This window comes from Tauraco erythrolophus, chromosome 5 (assembly GCF_009769465.1).
Source record: "Tauraco erythrolophus isolate bTauEry1 chromosome 5, bTauEry1.pri, whole genome shotgun sequence".
In the NCBI taxonomy this organism is placed as follows: Eukaryota; Metazoa; Chordata; class Aves; order Musophagiformes; family Musophagidae; genus Tauraco; species Tauraco erythrolophus.
In genome coordinates, this window is record NC_141469.1 from 21846908 (window position 1) to 21863635 (window position 16728).

General features: G+C 47.6%; 1 protein-coding gene across 6 annotated transcripts in view; it reads right to left on the reverse strand.

Moving 5' to 3' along the window:
• The window catches only part of EXOC6B (exocyst complex component 6B), a 326648-nt gene that overhangs the window by 131307 nt on the left and 178613 nt on the right, over positions 1 to 16728 (reverse strand). For all 6 annotated transcript variants that reach the window (XM_086611376.1, XM_086611377.1, XM_086611374.1 and 3 more), the window contains 2 exons: positions 1368 to 1451; positions 1171 to 1217 (listed from right to left, as the gene is read on the reverse strand). In XM_086611376.1, the coding sequence (XP_086467502.1) occupies positions 1171 to 1217; positions 1368 to 1451 (131 nt within the window). The remainder of the gene's footprint in view (positions 1 to 1170; positions 1218 to 1367; positions 1452 to 16728) is intronic.

Sequence of the window (16728 nt, forward strand, 5' to 3'; positions counted from 1 at the left end):
TGTCAAATACGGACAACCCCGAAGACTTTATTCACCTGTTTTTAACCTAGTAGTATTTTATATGATTCACCGTATTATAGAAGCGAGCTCAAACAGTTGCTCGTAGCAATGCAAGTCTGTGTATATACAAAGGCAGGATTTCCCCCTCTCGAAGTTCTCCGCCCCGTTATTTGCACAAGAACCGCTGATTAAACTCCGCTCCAGCCAGCAGCAATCGCGTTACAATTGGGTAACTGCAGGGCAAAATACAAACTGCAGAGAAAAAATACTTAAACTGCAGAGAAAAAATAATGAAACTGCAGGGAAAAATACTTAGACTGCAGAGAAAAAATGATTAAACTGCAGGGAAAAAAATGATTAAACTACAGGGAAAGTACTTAAACTGCAGGGAAAAATACTCTGTCGCACGCAGATAGACGATGTGCCCACAACCATTTAAAGGCAATCAGTTCACTCAAACACGCTGGCCAAAAAGAAACTGTATTTTTCGGGGAGCGAGCACAGCACTGTATGTTTTAAAGAGGGATGCACAAAATCTCAGCTGTGTTTTGTCATGGAAATCCAGTCAAGGAGCATGGGGCTATGGGAGGTGAGCAGCACACACTGCATTAGTGATGGTCGCAATTAGATGTTGAAACTATTATTGTTAGCTGAAGAAATTTCCACGTTGTAGCCTGTCTTTTCCAGATTAGTGGTCTTAGGTTGCCTCCTCTTAGAATGTGGTTGATTTTGGAAGACTTGTCAAATTTGAGCACGATAATAAGAAGCTCATAGGAACAGAGGCTTGAGAATCACCTCCTTTATCAGGAAAATAATCAAAGAATAATTATTAAATATTAAAGAATAATTAAGGCAGAGGGCCTATTCATCTCATTAGTGGGGCAAGTAGATGCACACAGTCCACAGAGATCATTTATCCTCAAATTTCCAGAAATGCGCTTGCTGGTACAAGAGCTGGCAGGTTCCTCCACGCTCCCACTAGTGACACAGCAAAGTTCACAGCTGCTACAAAATACACTCCAAAACACTTAAAACACCCAAACCACCTTTTTTTTTTTCCCCTGTTTTGGCTCCTTTGAAAGAATCAACATTCCCTCTTCTCTCTTTCTTTTTGGGCTCCTCAACAACACAGACATATTTAGTGAGGATGTATATAAAAAGAATACCTACCCTACAATTTGATTAAAATACTTCCTGTAGCCATCTAAAGTTTCATGCTGCAACAAAGAAAAAGTGAGCAAAGATTAAAACAAAGGTGGCCGAGAGAAATCGGAAACAAATTAGAGACCACCCACTGGCAGAGATCATCCTCCACTCCTCTATTGGGCAGAGTAAGTTTGGGCACCGCATGTAGGGGACCGTCATACCATGTTTGAAGGAGGCTGCAGGACCAATCTGGCTTGTTTTCTTCTCTGTTTCCTGTAGTAGTTCTCAAAGGTTTCTCGGGCACCCTGGAAAACAGAAGAGATTAAGTCAAGGAACTCTAACGACTTGCAGATCTTGTATTCCTCCAGCATATCCGTGCAACACCTGCAAAACGCAATGCAAATATCAAATATAAAGAGTTTCACCCAAAAGACTGAGTCAAAAAAACAACTGTTTAAGTATAAAAGTATCCGATGAATTATTCTGCTCCCCTTTTTCCGTATCGTGGTGCCGATGTGGTATATAGAGAAATGAAACCAGCTTCTTTACCGGACCATAAGATGGATAAACATGGGATTCCCTTAACCGTGGGGGCAGTGAAACAACCAATTTCTAGTGTTGGCAAAAAGAACGAGGGGACAAACAATGCCAGAAATTCCTGGGTGCAGAGCGACGCAAAGCCACAAACATCAGGGAATTTCAGAAAAAATGTGTTTGTGTGGGTTATAGCAATTTATGTGACTGGACTACATAGCCAGGAAAAATAAAATAGGGTTTTGAGCTCATTTTCTCCCAGCTTTACTGTGGGTCTGAGCCTCCAGAGCAGAGCTGTTTGGTTCTGAAAGCCAACGACCCCTCCACAGGCATCGCCCACCCACGCCGGGTGCTGCGCCGTGGACCCGAACCCTCTGAGGGCTTCATCCGTAGGTGGCTTCTTTTAACCAAACCAGGCTACATCTGAGCATCCCCACCCAGGCAACAAAGCCAGGAGGATCCTCAAATGCCATCGACCTGCTGAAGCGTTCAGCCGTCTGCCTACCGCCCCGGTCCCTGAGGCTATGCAGAACCTCGCCGTTTCATCGTTTCATCCCTGCCTGTTCCTCCCTCCTCCACGCCCGCGCTGTTTTATGTATGAAATTGGATTATAAACACTTCAGAGAAGGGACAAGGTCTTCTTTGAACTGTTCCGAGCCAAAAAAAAATTTAAAAAAAAATCTCATTTGGAATTCACAAAACAAACAACTCGCAACAACAAATCTCACCTGAGCGAGGCACCAGCCATCGGCCTTCTCTGCTACAAAAAAATGAATTAATTCAAAGAAAAACCTGATGTGAATTTAGAATCATAGAATGGTTTGGGTTGGAAGGGACCTCAAAGACCATCTAGTTCCAACCCCCCTGCCATGGGCAGAGAAATCCTCCACTACACCAGGTTGCCCAAAGCCTCATCTAACCTGGCCTTGAACACTTCCAGGGATGGGGCAGCCACAGCTTCTCTGAGCAACCTGTGCCAGTGCCTCACCACCCTCAATGTAAAAAATTTCTTCCTTTTATCTAATCGAAATCTGCCCTCTTTCAGTTTAAAGTCTAGAATTTAGACTTTCAGGTTTTGATTCAATGTAACAATCAGCTATACCTTCAGGAGATGGTGGGGAGGTAGGGGAAGGGCTCTTTACATTAGTAATGGGTGACAGAACAAGACGAAATGGGTATAAGCTTAGTCAGGGGAGATTCAGGTTGGATGTTAGGAAGTGTTTCTTCTCTGAAAGGGTTGTCAGCCACTGGAATAGGCTGCCCAGGGAGGTGGTTGAGTCCCCATCCCTGGATGTGTTTAAGAATAGGGTGGATGATCTACTTAGCAATATTGTTTAATGGGGATTAGGGACGGTTGGACTCAATGATCTCTAAGGTCTTTTCCAACCTAGAAATCTATGAAATCTATGAAATCCATTGCCCCTTGTCCTATCACTACACGCCCTTGTCAAAAGTCCCTCTCCAACTTTCCTGTAGGCCCCCTTTAGGTACTGGAAAGCTGCTATAAGATCACCCCGGAGCCTTCTCTTCTCCAGGCTGAACAGCCCCAACTCTCTCAGCCTGTCTCCATAGCAAAGGTGCTCCAGCCCTCAGATCATCTTCATGGCCTCCTCTGGACTCGCTCCAACAGCTCCATGTCCTTCTTGTGTTGGGGACTCCAGAGCTGAACACAGTATTCCAGGTGGGGTCTCACGAGAGCAGAGCAGAGAGGCAGAATCACTTCCCTCGACCTGCTGCCCACACTCCTTTTGATGCAGCCCAGGACACAGTTGGCTTTCTGGGCGCCAGCGCACATTGCTGGCTCATGTTGAGCTTCTCATCCACCAGCACTCCCAAGTCCTTTCGATTTCCCAATTTAACGATTCTCCAGCTACTGTGGCATTACACAACCAGGCTGCCTTAGGATTCCCTCAACTAAACGGGTCTTATGAAATGCCTGCAACAAACCCTTGAGATGCTGTAGCCCGACTTGCTCCTTGTCTTCTACAAGCTGGAGCTCGAGGCTTAAGCAAAAATTCAGCCTTCTTTATGTGCCCAGCAACTCTCCCACCTAGTTCTGCCCTTCCCAGCCAAGCTAAAATTCATCAAAAAACCCTTTTTGTGACCATGCAAAGATTATGCAGCTTTATACTGTGAACTTTATCTTTGAAATACACTTTTTATCCAAGCTGGATAGCAGAGGTGCGCAGGATGAGCGGCTCCTGACCCATGCTGGGCACTTCCATCCAATCACTCGCAGTGCCAATGCCTTGGTGAGGGACAAACCTGTATCAGGTAGAAATCCAAGCCTTTCTCCTGCAATCCAGTTAAGCATCAGCTTGAACCTACAAGTAATCTGACATGGTAAGAAAGGTTTTCAGAAACAGAAACTATCTGGGAACCAGCATTTCCACGTTGTATGTCTTCTCAATGCTCTCAAAAGCTGTTTTCCCCTGGAAAGGGGACATGAGCCAGAAATCGGTGATCTACAGGTTAGACCCAGGGATTATTACAATTTATTTATTTATTAGGGAGGATTATTACAATTTTTATCAAGCTAAGCACTAGCCCCTTTCAGAGGACCTACAAGCAGGGCGCCCTGACCTCCCTTTAAGCTCCTCTCAACTTTGGTGGTGCCACAGGAGAAACAACACAAAACGGGCTGTCCCACTCCCACTCCACCACAGATGGGACTGGACTTAAGATATCTATGAAATCCTGCTGTGTCTTGTCTCTCAAAACATACACAAGTGGCACAAAAAACCCTGATCATCTCCATCTCCTGGAGACATGGAGCTGCTGGAGCAGGTCCAGAGGACGCCACGGAGATGATGTGAGGGCTGGAGCACCTCTGCTATGGAGACAGGCTGAGAGAGTTGGGACTGTTCAGCCTGTAGAAGAGAAGGCTCTCGGGAGACCTTCCAGCAGCCTTCCAGTACCTAAAGGGGCTACAAGAAAGCTGGAGAGGGGCTTTTGACAAGGGCGTGTAGTGACAGGACACAGGGCAATGGCTTTAAACTGAAAGAGGGAAGATTTAGATTAGATCTAAGAAAGAAATTTTTTACATTGACGGTGGTGAGGCACTGGAACTGAGAAGCTGTGGCTGCCCCATCTCTGGAGGTGTTCAAGGTGAGGTTGGATGAGGCTTTGAGCAACCTGGTGTAGTGGAAGGTGTCCCTGCCCATGGCAGGGGGGTTGGAACTGGATGATCTTGAAGGTCCCTTCCAACTCATTCTATGATTCTATGATCCTGACAAGAGCAACTCATCTTTGGTTCACTGAGATCCTCGAGTGAAGCTACTCACTATTGCAGCACAGCCCACTGCTACCAATGAGTTTGTGCGGCAAATTCCAAGCTGAAGGCATTTTTTCTGCTTTTCTTTAATAAACTAATGTATGGCACCATCAAAGGCAAGAGCACACCAAGGTTCAGCCACAACCACCGTGGCAGTCAGTCGCTCACGCCAGCCACCACGTTTAGCTTTATGCAACATCACATGGAAGTGAGCGAGTAATTAATCCCCCGTTACTGAACACTCATAAGCTGCCATTTCCCCAAGCTATGCGGGCAAGACTTCGTGATGACCTCAAGGACCTACTGGAAACTTGGAAAGCAGCTCATCAGGAGCAGGAGGCCTGTCTGAAACCAGTCAGCCCTTTTAAGACCAGATTTTGAAGATTTCTCCTAAGACTACACCACAGCAATTCAGTTCAGCTAAAATCACTTTCCCTCATTCCTCCAACCGAGTTCTGAGAAGAGATCCTCCCTGCCCACCCCATCTTCACCATGCACTGCTTCAGGAAAGAAAGGCCAAGAAGTCATCCCACATGTGGCTCCACTTCTAGCACAGCTCTGCCCATTCTCCTGTCACCCTGTGACACCATAAACCTTATCCTGTGGCTGCTCACCTCCTTAAAAAGCTTCTCCATTTCACGTGTCCATTTTCCCACCAGCTCTTCAGGAGCACCCACAGATGGTGGAGGCCACCAGGTGCTGGGAGAGGCAGAAGCCACCAGATCATGAGGGAAAGGGCAATGGGAAGTACGGGTCATAGAATCACAGAATGGTTTGGGTTGGAAGGGACCTCAGAGATCATCTAGTTCCAACACCCCTGCCATGGGCAGGGACACTCTCCACTACACCAGGTTGCTCAAAGCCTCATCCAACCTGGCGTTGAACAACTCCAGGGACACGTCCCCACAGCCGTGAGCCTAAACCTCCAACTCAGTTCCTTCATTGCTGGGGACAAACCACAATCCAGGTTTCTATCCCTGTTTTACTGATAGCTTTGAGGAAGATGAAGCATCTGGACCAACTTCATAATATTCTCTGAAAATTAAACTATTTCAGACTGCACTTTCACAGGAAAAAATACTTTCCACAGACATAAGAAGCAAGAGTGATCTGAGCTGGGCTGGAGATGTCATACAAAGGATTGACTATAGGCTTGCCTCTCAACCTTGGAGGGAAGTTACTTCAGCCTGACAGAGTGCTTAGAAGGTTTTGGAAGCCAGGTTCAACTTGTTCCAACCCAACAAATGGCTTTAACTCTAGTAGAAAAGAAGGAACAGCAAAGACCTTTGAAACTATTCCCCCCAAAATGTAGACCATATTCACATTTTAACAGTTTCCCTAAAATTTATGGCCTAGAGACCTGCCAATTTGACCAAAAACATCTCCATCCCAATCCACTGTTCCCTGTATTTTCTTTCTTGAGCTTTTTTTGACTGCCCCGAGAATTAGAGACTTTCTCATGAGAGGCTACTCCAATTAAAAACTTCTCCAAAAAAATCTCTTGATACTATCCACATTTTTCCTGCACATAATTTCATCCTTTTCTCTTAAGTGCATTCCTCCATCAACTCCCTAGATCTTTTCATCACCCGCGTATTATATTCTCCTAAAAAAGGGAAGTCTGCCTTCCCCTTGGTGACAGTTTTAGCTTAGACCACCCAGTTTCCCCCATTTGACCTATTTAAGACTACTCAACTTATCAGGTCTTCAGATAATATTGGCAAAAACCAAACAAACGGAAAGAAATCACACCAAAATTGTATCTGGAACAGACTGCGAGACCCTGTGTTTTATAGACTACTCATCTGAAACATCACGTAGTATTTGTATGTTGATCCTGTTCTCCTCTTCCAGCTCCCTGCCTGATGGTTTTTCACATTTAACCAATCTCGTCCTTATCTCCAGTTTTCAAAAATATTTTGGGACCTAAACGCTGTATGCAAGGAATTATGAGAAGTGACTTTGAGAGCATCACTCAGGCTGTCCAGGCTCAGCCTCTTGGTCCAGGAAGGTATGTCAGCGTCTGCTTGGAATACACCCTGGGCTGAATAAAAGATTTGCTCCAAAATCTCCTGGGTGTTTCAGTGCAATACGATACCCACACAGAACATCATCAACCAACGCTTCGATAAAATTACCAGATTGGAGCTGACCTACACGCAACCACATGAGCTCGGAGCGGCGCTGTACACGCATGTGCCCTATTCCTGCCTCTCCATGTCCTCTTGCTGCGAAACAGTCCAACTTATTTCCTTCTTTTCCCTTCTTCTAAAAGCAGCTATTTTACTCTGTAAAGATGCACTGCACCTGCAATGCTTTTCTTTTTCAACAAAACCCATGGTCCACATGCAGATCTCAAGCAGCACATGGCAGAGAAGAAGGACCACTTGCAAAAGACTCCTGAAGGGAGTAACTCCCAGCCTCAACTTCTCATGGACTTCCAAATCCACCAGCAACCTTCTGCAGAAGCAAGACATTGCTACTACATATTGTTACAGAGGCAGCATCCTTGCTCCTTCTGGGTTTCTTGGGAGCTCAATCCATAACTTGGAGAAAACAAGCACTCATGGTGGGGAGAGGAGAAGGAGGTCCCTTTCCTATTCACCTATTTAGTTTTTATGAGAATAGATTTCACCCAATTCTCAATCTCTTTAAGCAAGTAGAAAGAATTCAAAGCTACGCTTTCAAACTACACATTTATTGCAATCACTGGTCCAGGAAAAACCCTCAATAATTATTTTTAAAATTGCCAAGCAGAACTTTGCTCCTCAAATTAGCTTCATAGTTCACAGAGCTGGCAATCAGAGGCAGATAATTAAGATCGTGATGAACACCACATAAGGGAAAGCACAATATCATCACAAGAATGCAAAAACAACAGCTGAAAACAAAACAAAACAAAAAAGTTTCATCATTCAGGAGCAGCGGAGAGCAGAAAGCAGATATAGTTGTGAATTTGTGGGGAAAAACATGCTGTACGCTTCATTCTGCTGTTGTCCTCAGCAAATAATCAAAGCGCTCAGTAAAATGGGACTTTCTGGATCCAGAACATGTAGATGACGATATTTTGGATTACTAAATTTCTGCTTACCTGGAAGCAGAAATGCACCCTCTGTACTTCACATAAGGATAATTTACTTGCTGCATACAACTGGGCAACATGGACCATTGTTAATCCACTGCTCCCATGGTGACATTATTGCCTGAGTCACCTCAAACACTTCCTACCTGCAACATCATCAGTTCATTCCCTAAAAATGAGTGGACAGTCTAATCTCTTACATTAAAATATCATTACAAGGACACTAAGTAAAGCGATGTGCTATGATAAAATACGCTGAGTAGACTCCTCCCTTGATAAACCCAAGTTGTGCTTGGTTTAATCTATACGTATGTCACCAGTTAATCACGTATGCAGAGCAAGCAGAAATAGTCCCAATTCACTTGCAACAGCCTAGTTTTAAACCCTCTGTAGGATGCTCTTGTAGGACCCAATCCACAGACCATGCCATTCGCATCACTGCAGCTCTGGTTTAAGCAAACAGCTTAAACTGAACTTGGCTTACCTCCTTGTTAGTGAGAATCTTGAACCCACCGCCCATCTGGATTTATTAACACATGAGCACGAGCTACTGCACGACCTGGGCTTCTCTCAAATTTGTCTCTGGCTTTCACTGGCTCTTCATCCTCCTTTGACTTCGGTCCACAAAAATTCTCAAGCACATTTCAGGAGTTCTCCTACCTTTAAGATAGACTTACACAGCATCTCAGAAAAGCACAGCTCCTCTTCTATACAGCCCATCTCAAGGAATTGCACAACTGTTTCCCAAGAAGCAAATGAGTATTCATCTGTCTATGAAAGTCTGCCTTCAAATGGCTCCTTCTTCTCAGGAAGAACTTCATGTGGAGCTCCCAAAATCATAGAATGGTTTGGGTTGGAAGGGACCTTCAAGATCACCTAGTTCCAACTCCCCTGCCACGGGCAGGGACACCTTCCACTAGATCACGTTGCACAAAGCCCCATCCAACCTGGCCTTGAACACTTCCACGGATGGGGCAGCCACGACTTCTCTGGGCAATCCAAAACATTGTCCCTAAGTGGATGACTGATCAGCTTGATGGGTACCTGGTTGGATGGTTGGGTTCAGAGGGTTGTGGTTTAACAGGTCACGCTCTACATGGAGGCCCGTAACAGGTGGAGAACAACAGCCAGGGTTCTGGGACCTGCCTCGCTTAATGTCTTCATCAATGACCTGGAGGAGGCAATAGATGTGGTCTCATCCACTTTGCAGATGATCTCGAATCGAGGGAAAAGTCAATACACTTGAAGGCAGGTGTCATGGTTTGATGTGGAGGGGGGGGGTGGTTCTGGTGGCAGGAGAGGGATTTTGCTCCCTGCGACCTCCCCGGTTTTGGATCCGGGTTAGGCTTAGTTCTGGCCACCGGATCAGATTGCCATCCCCCTCGGGGTTGAGCCAATAGGGCGCCTCTGCGAATTGCCCTATTTAAGTCAGGACAAGGGAACCGGAAAAGGTGCTTCGCCCAGGATCGACCAGAGAAGGGAGGAGGGCACTGCCCCCGCTCCCTGGCTCCCGGCCGGGCGGCTGCCTGCGTCGGGCCGGCGCCGCCCACGGAGAATGGCGGCGGCGGAGCCAGCTGGGGAACTCGGGGGCACCCCACTCCCAGGGTGCCCACTGGGCTGAGTTCACCTGGAGAGGACTGAGATCTGAGAGAAACAGCTGCATCGACAGCAGGTCAGTGAGGATGGAGCGGGAGGAGGTGTGCCGGAGCCGAGTTTCCCCTGCGGCTGATGGTGAGATAGCAGGCTGCCCCCCTGCAACCAGGACGGCCTCGGTGGAGCAGCAACCCACTCGCAGCCCGTGGGGAGAAGATGCCTGAGCCCGAGGATGGTCGTGTTGGGGGCACGGCAAGGCAGAAAGGCATCTGGAGTCTTCGTGACGATCCACGCCGGAGCGAGTGGCTACAGCTCCCTAAGTACCCGAGACTGTGGTAAAGCCCACACCGGAGCAATCTGTGGGGAAGGATTGTTTCCAGTGGGCTGGACTCACGTTGGAGAAATTTGTGGATTTTTTTCCTCGTGGGTAGGGGATCCATTGGAGCAGGGGAAAAGGGTGTAAGGACTCCTTCTCCTTTAAGAAAGGAGCAGCAGTAACAGCACAGAATGAACTGACCTGCACTCCCCCAGTCCCTGCCCCCTGTGCTGCTGGGGGGAGGAGGTAGAGCCGGGAGGAAAAGGAAGGTGGGGGGGGGGGAAGGTGTCGGTTTTAAGATCTGGTTTTGTTTCTTTCTGTCCTCTCAAGTAATCGGTTTTTATTTCCCTTTGTCCTTCTAAGTAATCATTAATAAACTGTTTTGCTTTGAGAAAAGCGCTGCCTGTTTTGCCCAGGACCATGGTTGGTGGGTGCTCCCTCTGTTCTTGCCTCAACCCTCAGTCCTTTTGTTTTTTTTCCTCTCCTCTCTACTTTATTGGAGAAGGAGAGACTGTGTGAGTTTTAGTTGCTGGATCAGCCTAAAACCACGACAGCAGGGCCACCATCTGGAGGGGACTCAGCAGGCTAGAGGAACGGACTCACATGAACATGATGAAATTCAATAAGGATCAATGCCAAATATTGCTTATGAAAAGGAAGAACCCCTCAACTCCTTGCAACAATATAGACTGAGGACCACTGCTTTGGGAGCACCTCTGTGGATGAAGACTGTAAGTTTTGGTAGACAGCAAGCTGAACATAAACCAGCAGCACATCCTTGCAGCAAAAAGCAGCCAAAGACACCTGGGGATCTAATCCTGCTATCTACGAAGAGGTTGCTGAGAAGATGGAGCCAGGCCGACTTCACTGTGGTGCACAGCCGGAGCAGAGACAATGGGTACAAACGAAACAGAGACGTTTTGAGGGGTTGTAATGAGAAACTTTTTCACAACAAGAACAGCAGAAAGAGCTCCCCAAAGGTGTTGTACTGTCTCCATCCTGGAAGCTTTCAAGACTAGACTGGACAAAACCCTGAGAACCCTGGTCTGATCTCACAGCTGACTTGACCTGTGGAGGAGGTTGGACTAGACACCTTCTGAGGTCCCTTTGCACCCAGATGACGCTATCCGGCTTTACAAACAGACTACACAGAGATTTTGAAGCCTCCCGGTATTTTATATACAGCTCATTTCCCAGCCTGGGTTCCAAATGCCCTGATCACCAGCCTTTGCCCATGTGCCACATCATGCAAGGAGGAAGGGCCAAAACTGGGGCCAGAAGTCCCATTTCAGGGGGGTTATATTCACAGTTTAGCCAACCTCAGCCTCATTTCAACAAGAAACAGTATATTCCTTTTCCCCCACGTCACTGAGCAAGAGTTCTGTGATGTGTCACCCCTCACCCGGCTCAAACGGCCCCTACAGACAGTGTTTCATTTTAATTTGCCTGTAAGTGCCAAGCAACGCTTGGCATCGTATCAATGCCGAAAGACGCGCGGTCAAACCTGGATCCCACTTCTATTCCCCTCTCGTAACCCCCCATTTGCACGGCCTTACCCAAAACCAGACCCACACATACAACCCCGGATGGCTCAACAGCTCAGAGCAGCAGTTTGGATGAAACAGGAGTTTTAAAATCCTGCAAATAACTACTTTTTACCCAAAAATTACCTAAAAGGGGCAGTTTGTTTTAAGGAGAAATGATCCTCCAGCGCTTAAAGAAACCAACGGGCACTTGTACACTTAGTTAGAAATAAGCTGCAAGCAAATGAGCTCAGAAAATAAGTTTAACGTGCCCTGAAGATCTATCAAGACAAGAGAACACCAGTAGCCACTAATGAACCACAAAGAAGTCTGACTCTTAAGTAGATGCTTAACTTTAAAAACATAAATATTCCCAAATAATATCAGGGAGGCGCACGGGTACATGTGCAGGTGCTCAGCACTGAGCATGTAAGCGCTTCGCTGAATCAGGATCAAAAAGGAGGCTCAGCCCCGTGGAACTTCTTGTTGACTGTAAACACCACCACGATATCGAAAACAAAAAGACAAAGCTCACCAGAAAATCGCGTGGGGGGAAGAGAGAGCGGCGGTGCGGTGAGCGCTGCGTTTGAGGTGAGCCTCTCCCTCCAAGGGCTGCAGAGCTGGGCACGCTTGCAAGCGGCCACACTCATCTCCACATGTCCTGCACAGCTGAACGAGCACACGCGAGCGGAGAACAGTCACAGCCTCACCTTGTCCTGCCCAGGGATGTCTCCACCATCCTGGCTGGACTGATCGTGCTGCTCTGCTGGCCAGCATCTCCCAACACTGTGCATCTCCTCCTACAAACAGGAGAGTCATGGGCACATGCATGGAGCCATCTCCTTCCTACCAGCCCAGTTCTGGCAGGATTTCATCTTTGCTTCACCTAACCCTGACTCCAATCGGTATCCCAGATAGAAGACCATTACCCATTTAGAATCATAGAATGGTTTGTGTTGGAAGGGACCTCAAAGATCATCTAGTTCCAACCCCCCTGCCATGGGCAGGGACACCTTGCACTGCACCAGGTTGCTCAAAGACTCATCCAACCTGGCCTTGAACACTTCCAGGGATGGGGCAGCCACAACTTCTCTGGGCAACCTGTGCCAGTGCCTCACCACCCTTATAATAAATTTATTCCTTATATCTAAAGAAAATCTGCCCTCTTTCAGTTTAAAGCCATTGCCCCTTGTCCTATCACTACACGCCCTTGTCAAAAGCTCCTCTCCAGCTTTCCTGTAGCCTCTTTATGTACTGGAAGGCTGATAGAAGGTCGCCCCGGAGCCTTCTCTTCTCCAGGTTGAACAACCTCAACTGTCTCAGTCTGTCTCCATAGCAGAGGTGCTCCAGCCCTCGGATCATCTTTGTGGCCTCCTCTGGACTCGCTCCAACAGCTCCGTGTCCTTCTTGTGTTGGGGATCCCACAGCTGAACGCAGCACTGCAGGCGGGGTCTCACGAGAGCAGAGCAGAGGGGCAGAATCACTTCCCTCGACCTGCTTCTTCTTTAAATTAGCAAATTCCAAGTTTCAAAGTGAATTTTATGTTTCAGATGCTTCAGGGCTCGTGTCCAACAATGGTGCACTGATAGGAACTGCCTGACTTAAAAAAAAATAAATGAGACCTAGAAAAGTGGAAGAAGGCCAAGGAGCATGATTGAAGGCCAAGGAGCACAACTGAAGGCCATGCCAAAGGAAAGGAGCGCTCCATAGATGACCTAGTACCAAGGTCATGAGCTAGTCAGTTGAAAGAAACTCCAAGAACTAGCATGAGCCACAAGAGCAGAAAGCCAACTCAGAAGAGTCCGTAGGAGCTCTAGCAGTCCCTTCCCTCTCCTCGATTGTTTGTTTGCTAAGTTAATTTAAAGCAAAGTTTGAAAGAAAAAAAACAAAACAAAACAAAACAAAATTTACAAAGCAAAAGCAAGAAGAAAGCAAAGCTTGAAGTCTGGGTCCAACAAATAAAGTTTCCTCCCTCCTGGCTCCACCAACTAGTCCAATGTGGTTAGCAGACTCTGGCAGTGCTACCTGGGCCACCTCCATCGTCAGAGATCATAGAATCCTAGAATGGTTTGGGTTGGAAGGGACCTCAAAGATCATCTAGTTCCAGCCCCCCTGCCATGGGCAGGGACACCTTCCACTACACCAGGTTGCTCAAAGCCTCGTCCAACCTGTCCTTGAACACTTCCAGGGATGGGGCGGCCACAGCTTCTCTGGGCAATCTCTTTCAGTGCCTCACCACCCCCATTGTAAAAAAAGATGAAGAAGATGGGAGAGAAACACCCTCCTGATCCCTCCGGGCAGAGCACCAGGAGCCCAGGTGAGCTCCCAGCCAACCCCAGTCAGGCAAACAAGGAATACACAGGCATCAGTGAACTAGAGAATTGGGTTAAGAGTCAATTCTCTACGGGGTGAAGATGCACGTGGCTTTACTTTAGCTCTGATGCAAAGTGGCACAAGAGCCACCACTTGTACTAGGGAAAATTTTTGGTCCTGCAGCAGGTCCCAACGCAGTTCCTCACTGGCTTGGCCATGAAATAGTTAACGTCAGAGAAAAATAGGTAAGAACTCCCGCTTTTTCGCCTCTTCCTCCAAGGTGGACGCCCAACAGCTCCTCTCTCAAAGGAGCCGGGCTCCTTCCTCCCAGAAAATAAGGCCATTACCCCCCCGTCCCACTGCCGGAGCCGGCGGCGCAGCATTGTTCCCCAGCCCTGTCCATAGGAAGCAATATCTATTTTCCATTTAGACGAGGGTAAAGCCTTTAATTTCACCCTCCCGGCTGCAGCTGGAGTTCCCTTTTAACTGCTTGGCCACGGGAGTGAAGACAGTTTTATATGGAAGAAAATGCTGAAAAGGCCACTTTAATATGCTCGCACGTGAAAAGGGGAGAGCTTTTCATCCCGCACGGTAATGAGGGTCAGCGGGATATTACACTTCGCCATATGGCTAATTTGCACAGCAGGTCAAACGCTCTATTTGCTTTTAAAGACGGCCCTATAGATTGAGCTGCATTAAAACAAACACACCAGGAAGAAAAGAAAAAAATAATAAAATCAAAAATAAAGAAGTGTGAGGAGGAGATGCCCTCTAATGTCCGAGCCTGGCAGCACATCCAGCGCGGCGGGCACGGGGAATTTGTAAAATATGATAATAAAATCCAAAGATGGGGTAGGGATGCGACAAAACACCATGATTTGGGGAACCCCGTTGCTTCGGTGTCACCCCGCGCCAGGGACCCAGGCTGAGGACCGTCCCCACGGCTCGAGGGGCTCCGGCGATCAGTGCCGCGGAAGCCGTGTTTGTCTTGGCGCGTCCTTGGCGCCGTGGCCCAGGCGTGACCCGCGGAGCCGCTTCCCGTCCCCGGGCCAGCAGCTGCCCGCGCAGCTCCCAACAAATCTGGTGGGTAAAGATTAGGGAGCGGCGCGGCTGCAGCGGGTAAACACGCTGATTAACGAGCCTGGCTTTTGTAATCGCCTCCCCGCCACAGCGGAGTGTTAATTTATTAAATACCTTAACAAAGGGCCTTTAGTAGTGGCCTTGGCTCGCCGGCTCCGCTCAGAGCGTTACTAACTCCATCTAATAAAGCTGTAATTGACTACTGCGTTTTGCAACCTCTGACCCGGGGATGACAAACGGTGAGGCCACGCTTAGCGAAAGGAGGAGCTGCCATCCCAAAAGAGCCCAGCAGCTCGTGGGGACACAACGCGTTTGGCTGGATCTGACAGATGAGACGTCCGGAGACGAGCATCGCGTTGGTCCGTCTGCACCAGAAGCCAACTTCATCCCACCTCAGCCCCTTTAATACATCCTCCAGGTTTTCCAATAGGAGGAAATCACAATTTGGTGAGACATGTGAAATTACTATGGCTTGCGTGATATGGAGGGGGGTAAGACCTAGGAATTGAGAAACAGAGGTAGAAGACAACCAGGTCCTGGTGCTCACCAGCCCATGCTCCTGGCTAGTTGGTGCTGTGGAGAAAAGAAAAAAAACCACTGTTTTCTCCCTCCTCTCCAAGGGATCAACACAAAAGCAACCAGAGGGAGAAGAGGACCAGAAGTAGAAAGCCAAGTAACCCTTTGCTTTGGCCATGATCAGGAATTCCCATCTTCTTGGGAAGTGGCTTTTTCGGGAAGTCATCAATGAAGAGACAGAAAACTGTCATTGGCAATATGATGGGGAAACAGAAGATTTAAAGTAAAGACTCCAAGGAAAGAAAAGAAAACCCAAAGTAACTACAATTTTCATCACACAACTGCCTCTCCGGCTTGGTAGCTCACCTCTCTATTTCTCCTTTGCCATTTCTGTTGGTAGCTCTGCTCTACCAGGGGCTACAAGGTTTAACCTCGATCTCAGAAGCTGGGATCAGGAATGCTGCATAGCTATCTAAGCTTTAACTGCAAATAAATAAGGAGGTATTTCTAATCTCTCTAAATCACAGGAAAAAAAAGCACAGAAATGAGAAAAAAGTGCACTTCAGTTGCTCAGTCTAGGAAAGAAATACCTTTTCAAATGCCACAAGTTCTTTTGCCTCATTCACTTTCACCTACACTAGTATAACCAGGAAAAATCGAAAATTCCCAGGCTTAAAAAAAACAGTAGCCTCTGTTCTGCAAAGCAGCTAGAAGTATTTTAACCTCATTCAGCCTTCCAGTACCTAAAGGGGGCCTACAGGAAAGCTGGAGAGGGGCTTTGGACAAGGGCGTGTAGTGACAGGACACAGGGCAATGGCTTTAAACTGCAAGAGGGGAGATTTACATTAGATATAAGGAAGAAATTTTTTACATTGAGGGTGGTGAGGCACTGGAACAGGTTTCCCAGAGAAGCTGTGGCTGCCCCATCCCTGGAAGTGTTCAAGACCAGGTTGGATGAGGCTTTGAGCAACCTGGTGTAGCGGAGAGTGTCCCTGCCCTTGGCAGGGGAGTTGGAACTGGATGATCTCGAAGGTCCCTTCCAACCCAAACCATTCTAGGATTCTATGAAAAACCTGCAGCCAAGCCCCAAATCTGGGGGCTGTCGTGGCAGCACCGACGATCAGCACACCCGAAGCCTCCCCCACGCCGTGGCTAACCACGGAGAACTGGGGCTCAGGTGCTCTTATCTTCAAAGCACTCAAGGGGCTGGATGGAGCACACAGAAAACTTCTCCTAAAATTATGGGACAAAGAAGGCATCAACAACTTGCCTCTATCTACACAACGGATCTCCCTCTCCCACCAATAAAGTTTCTTTCTGCAGCCAGTGGAGCCTTTGCAGGGTCTGTCAG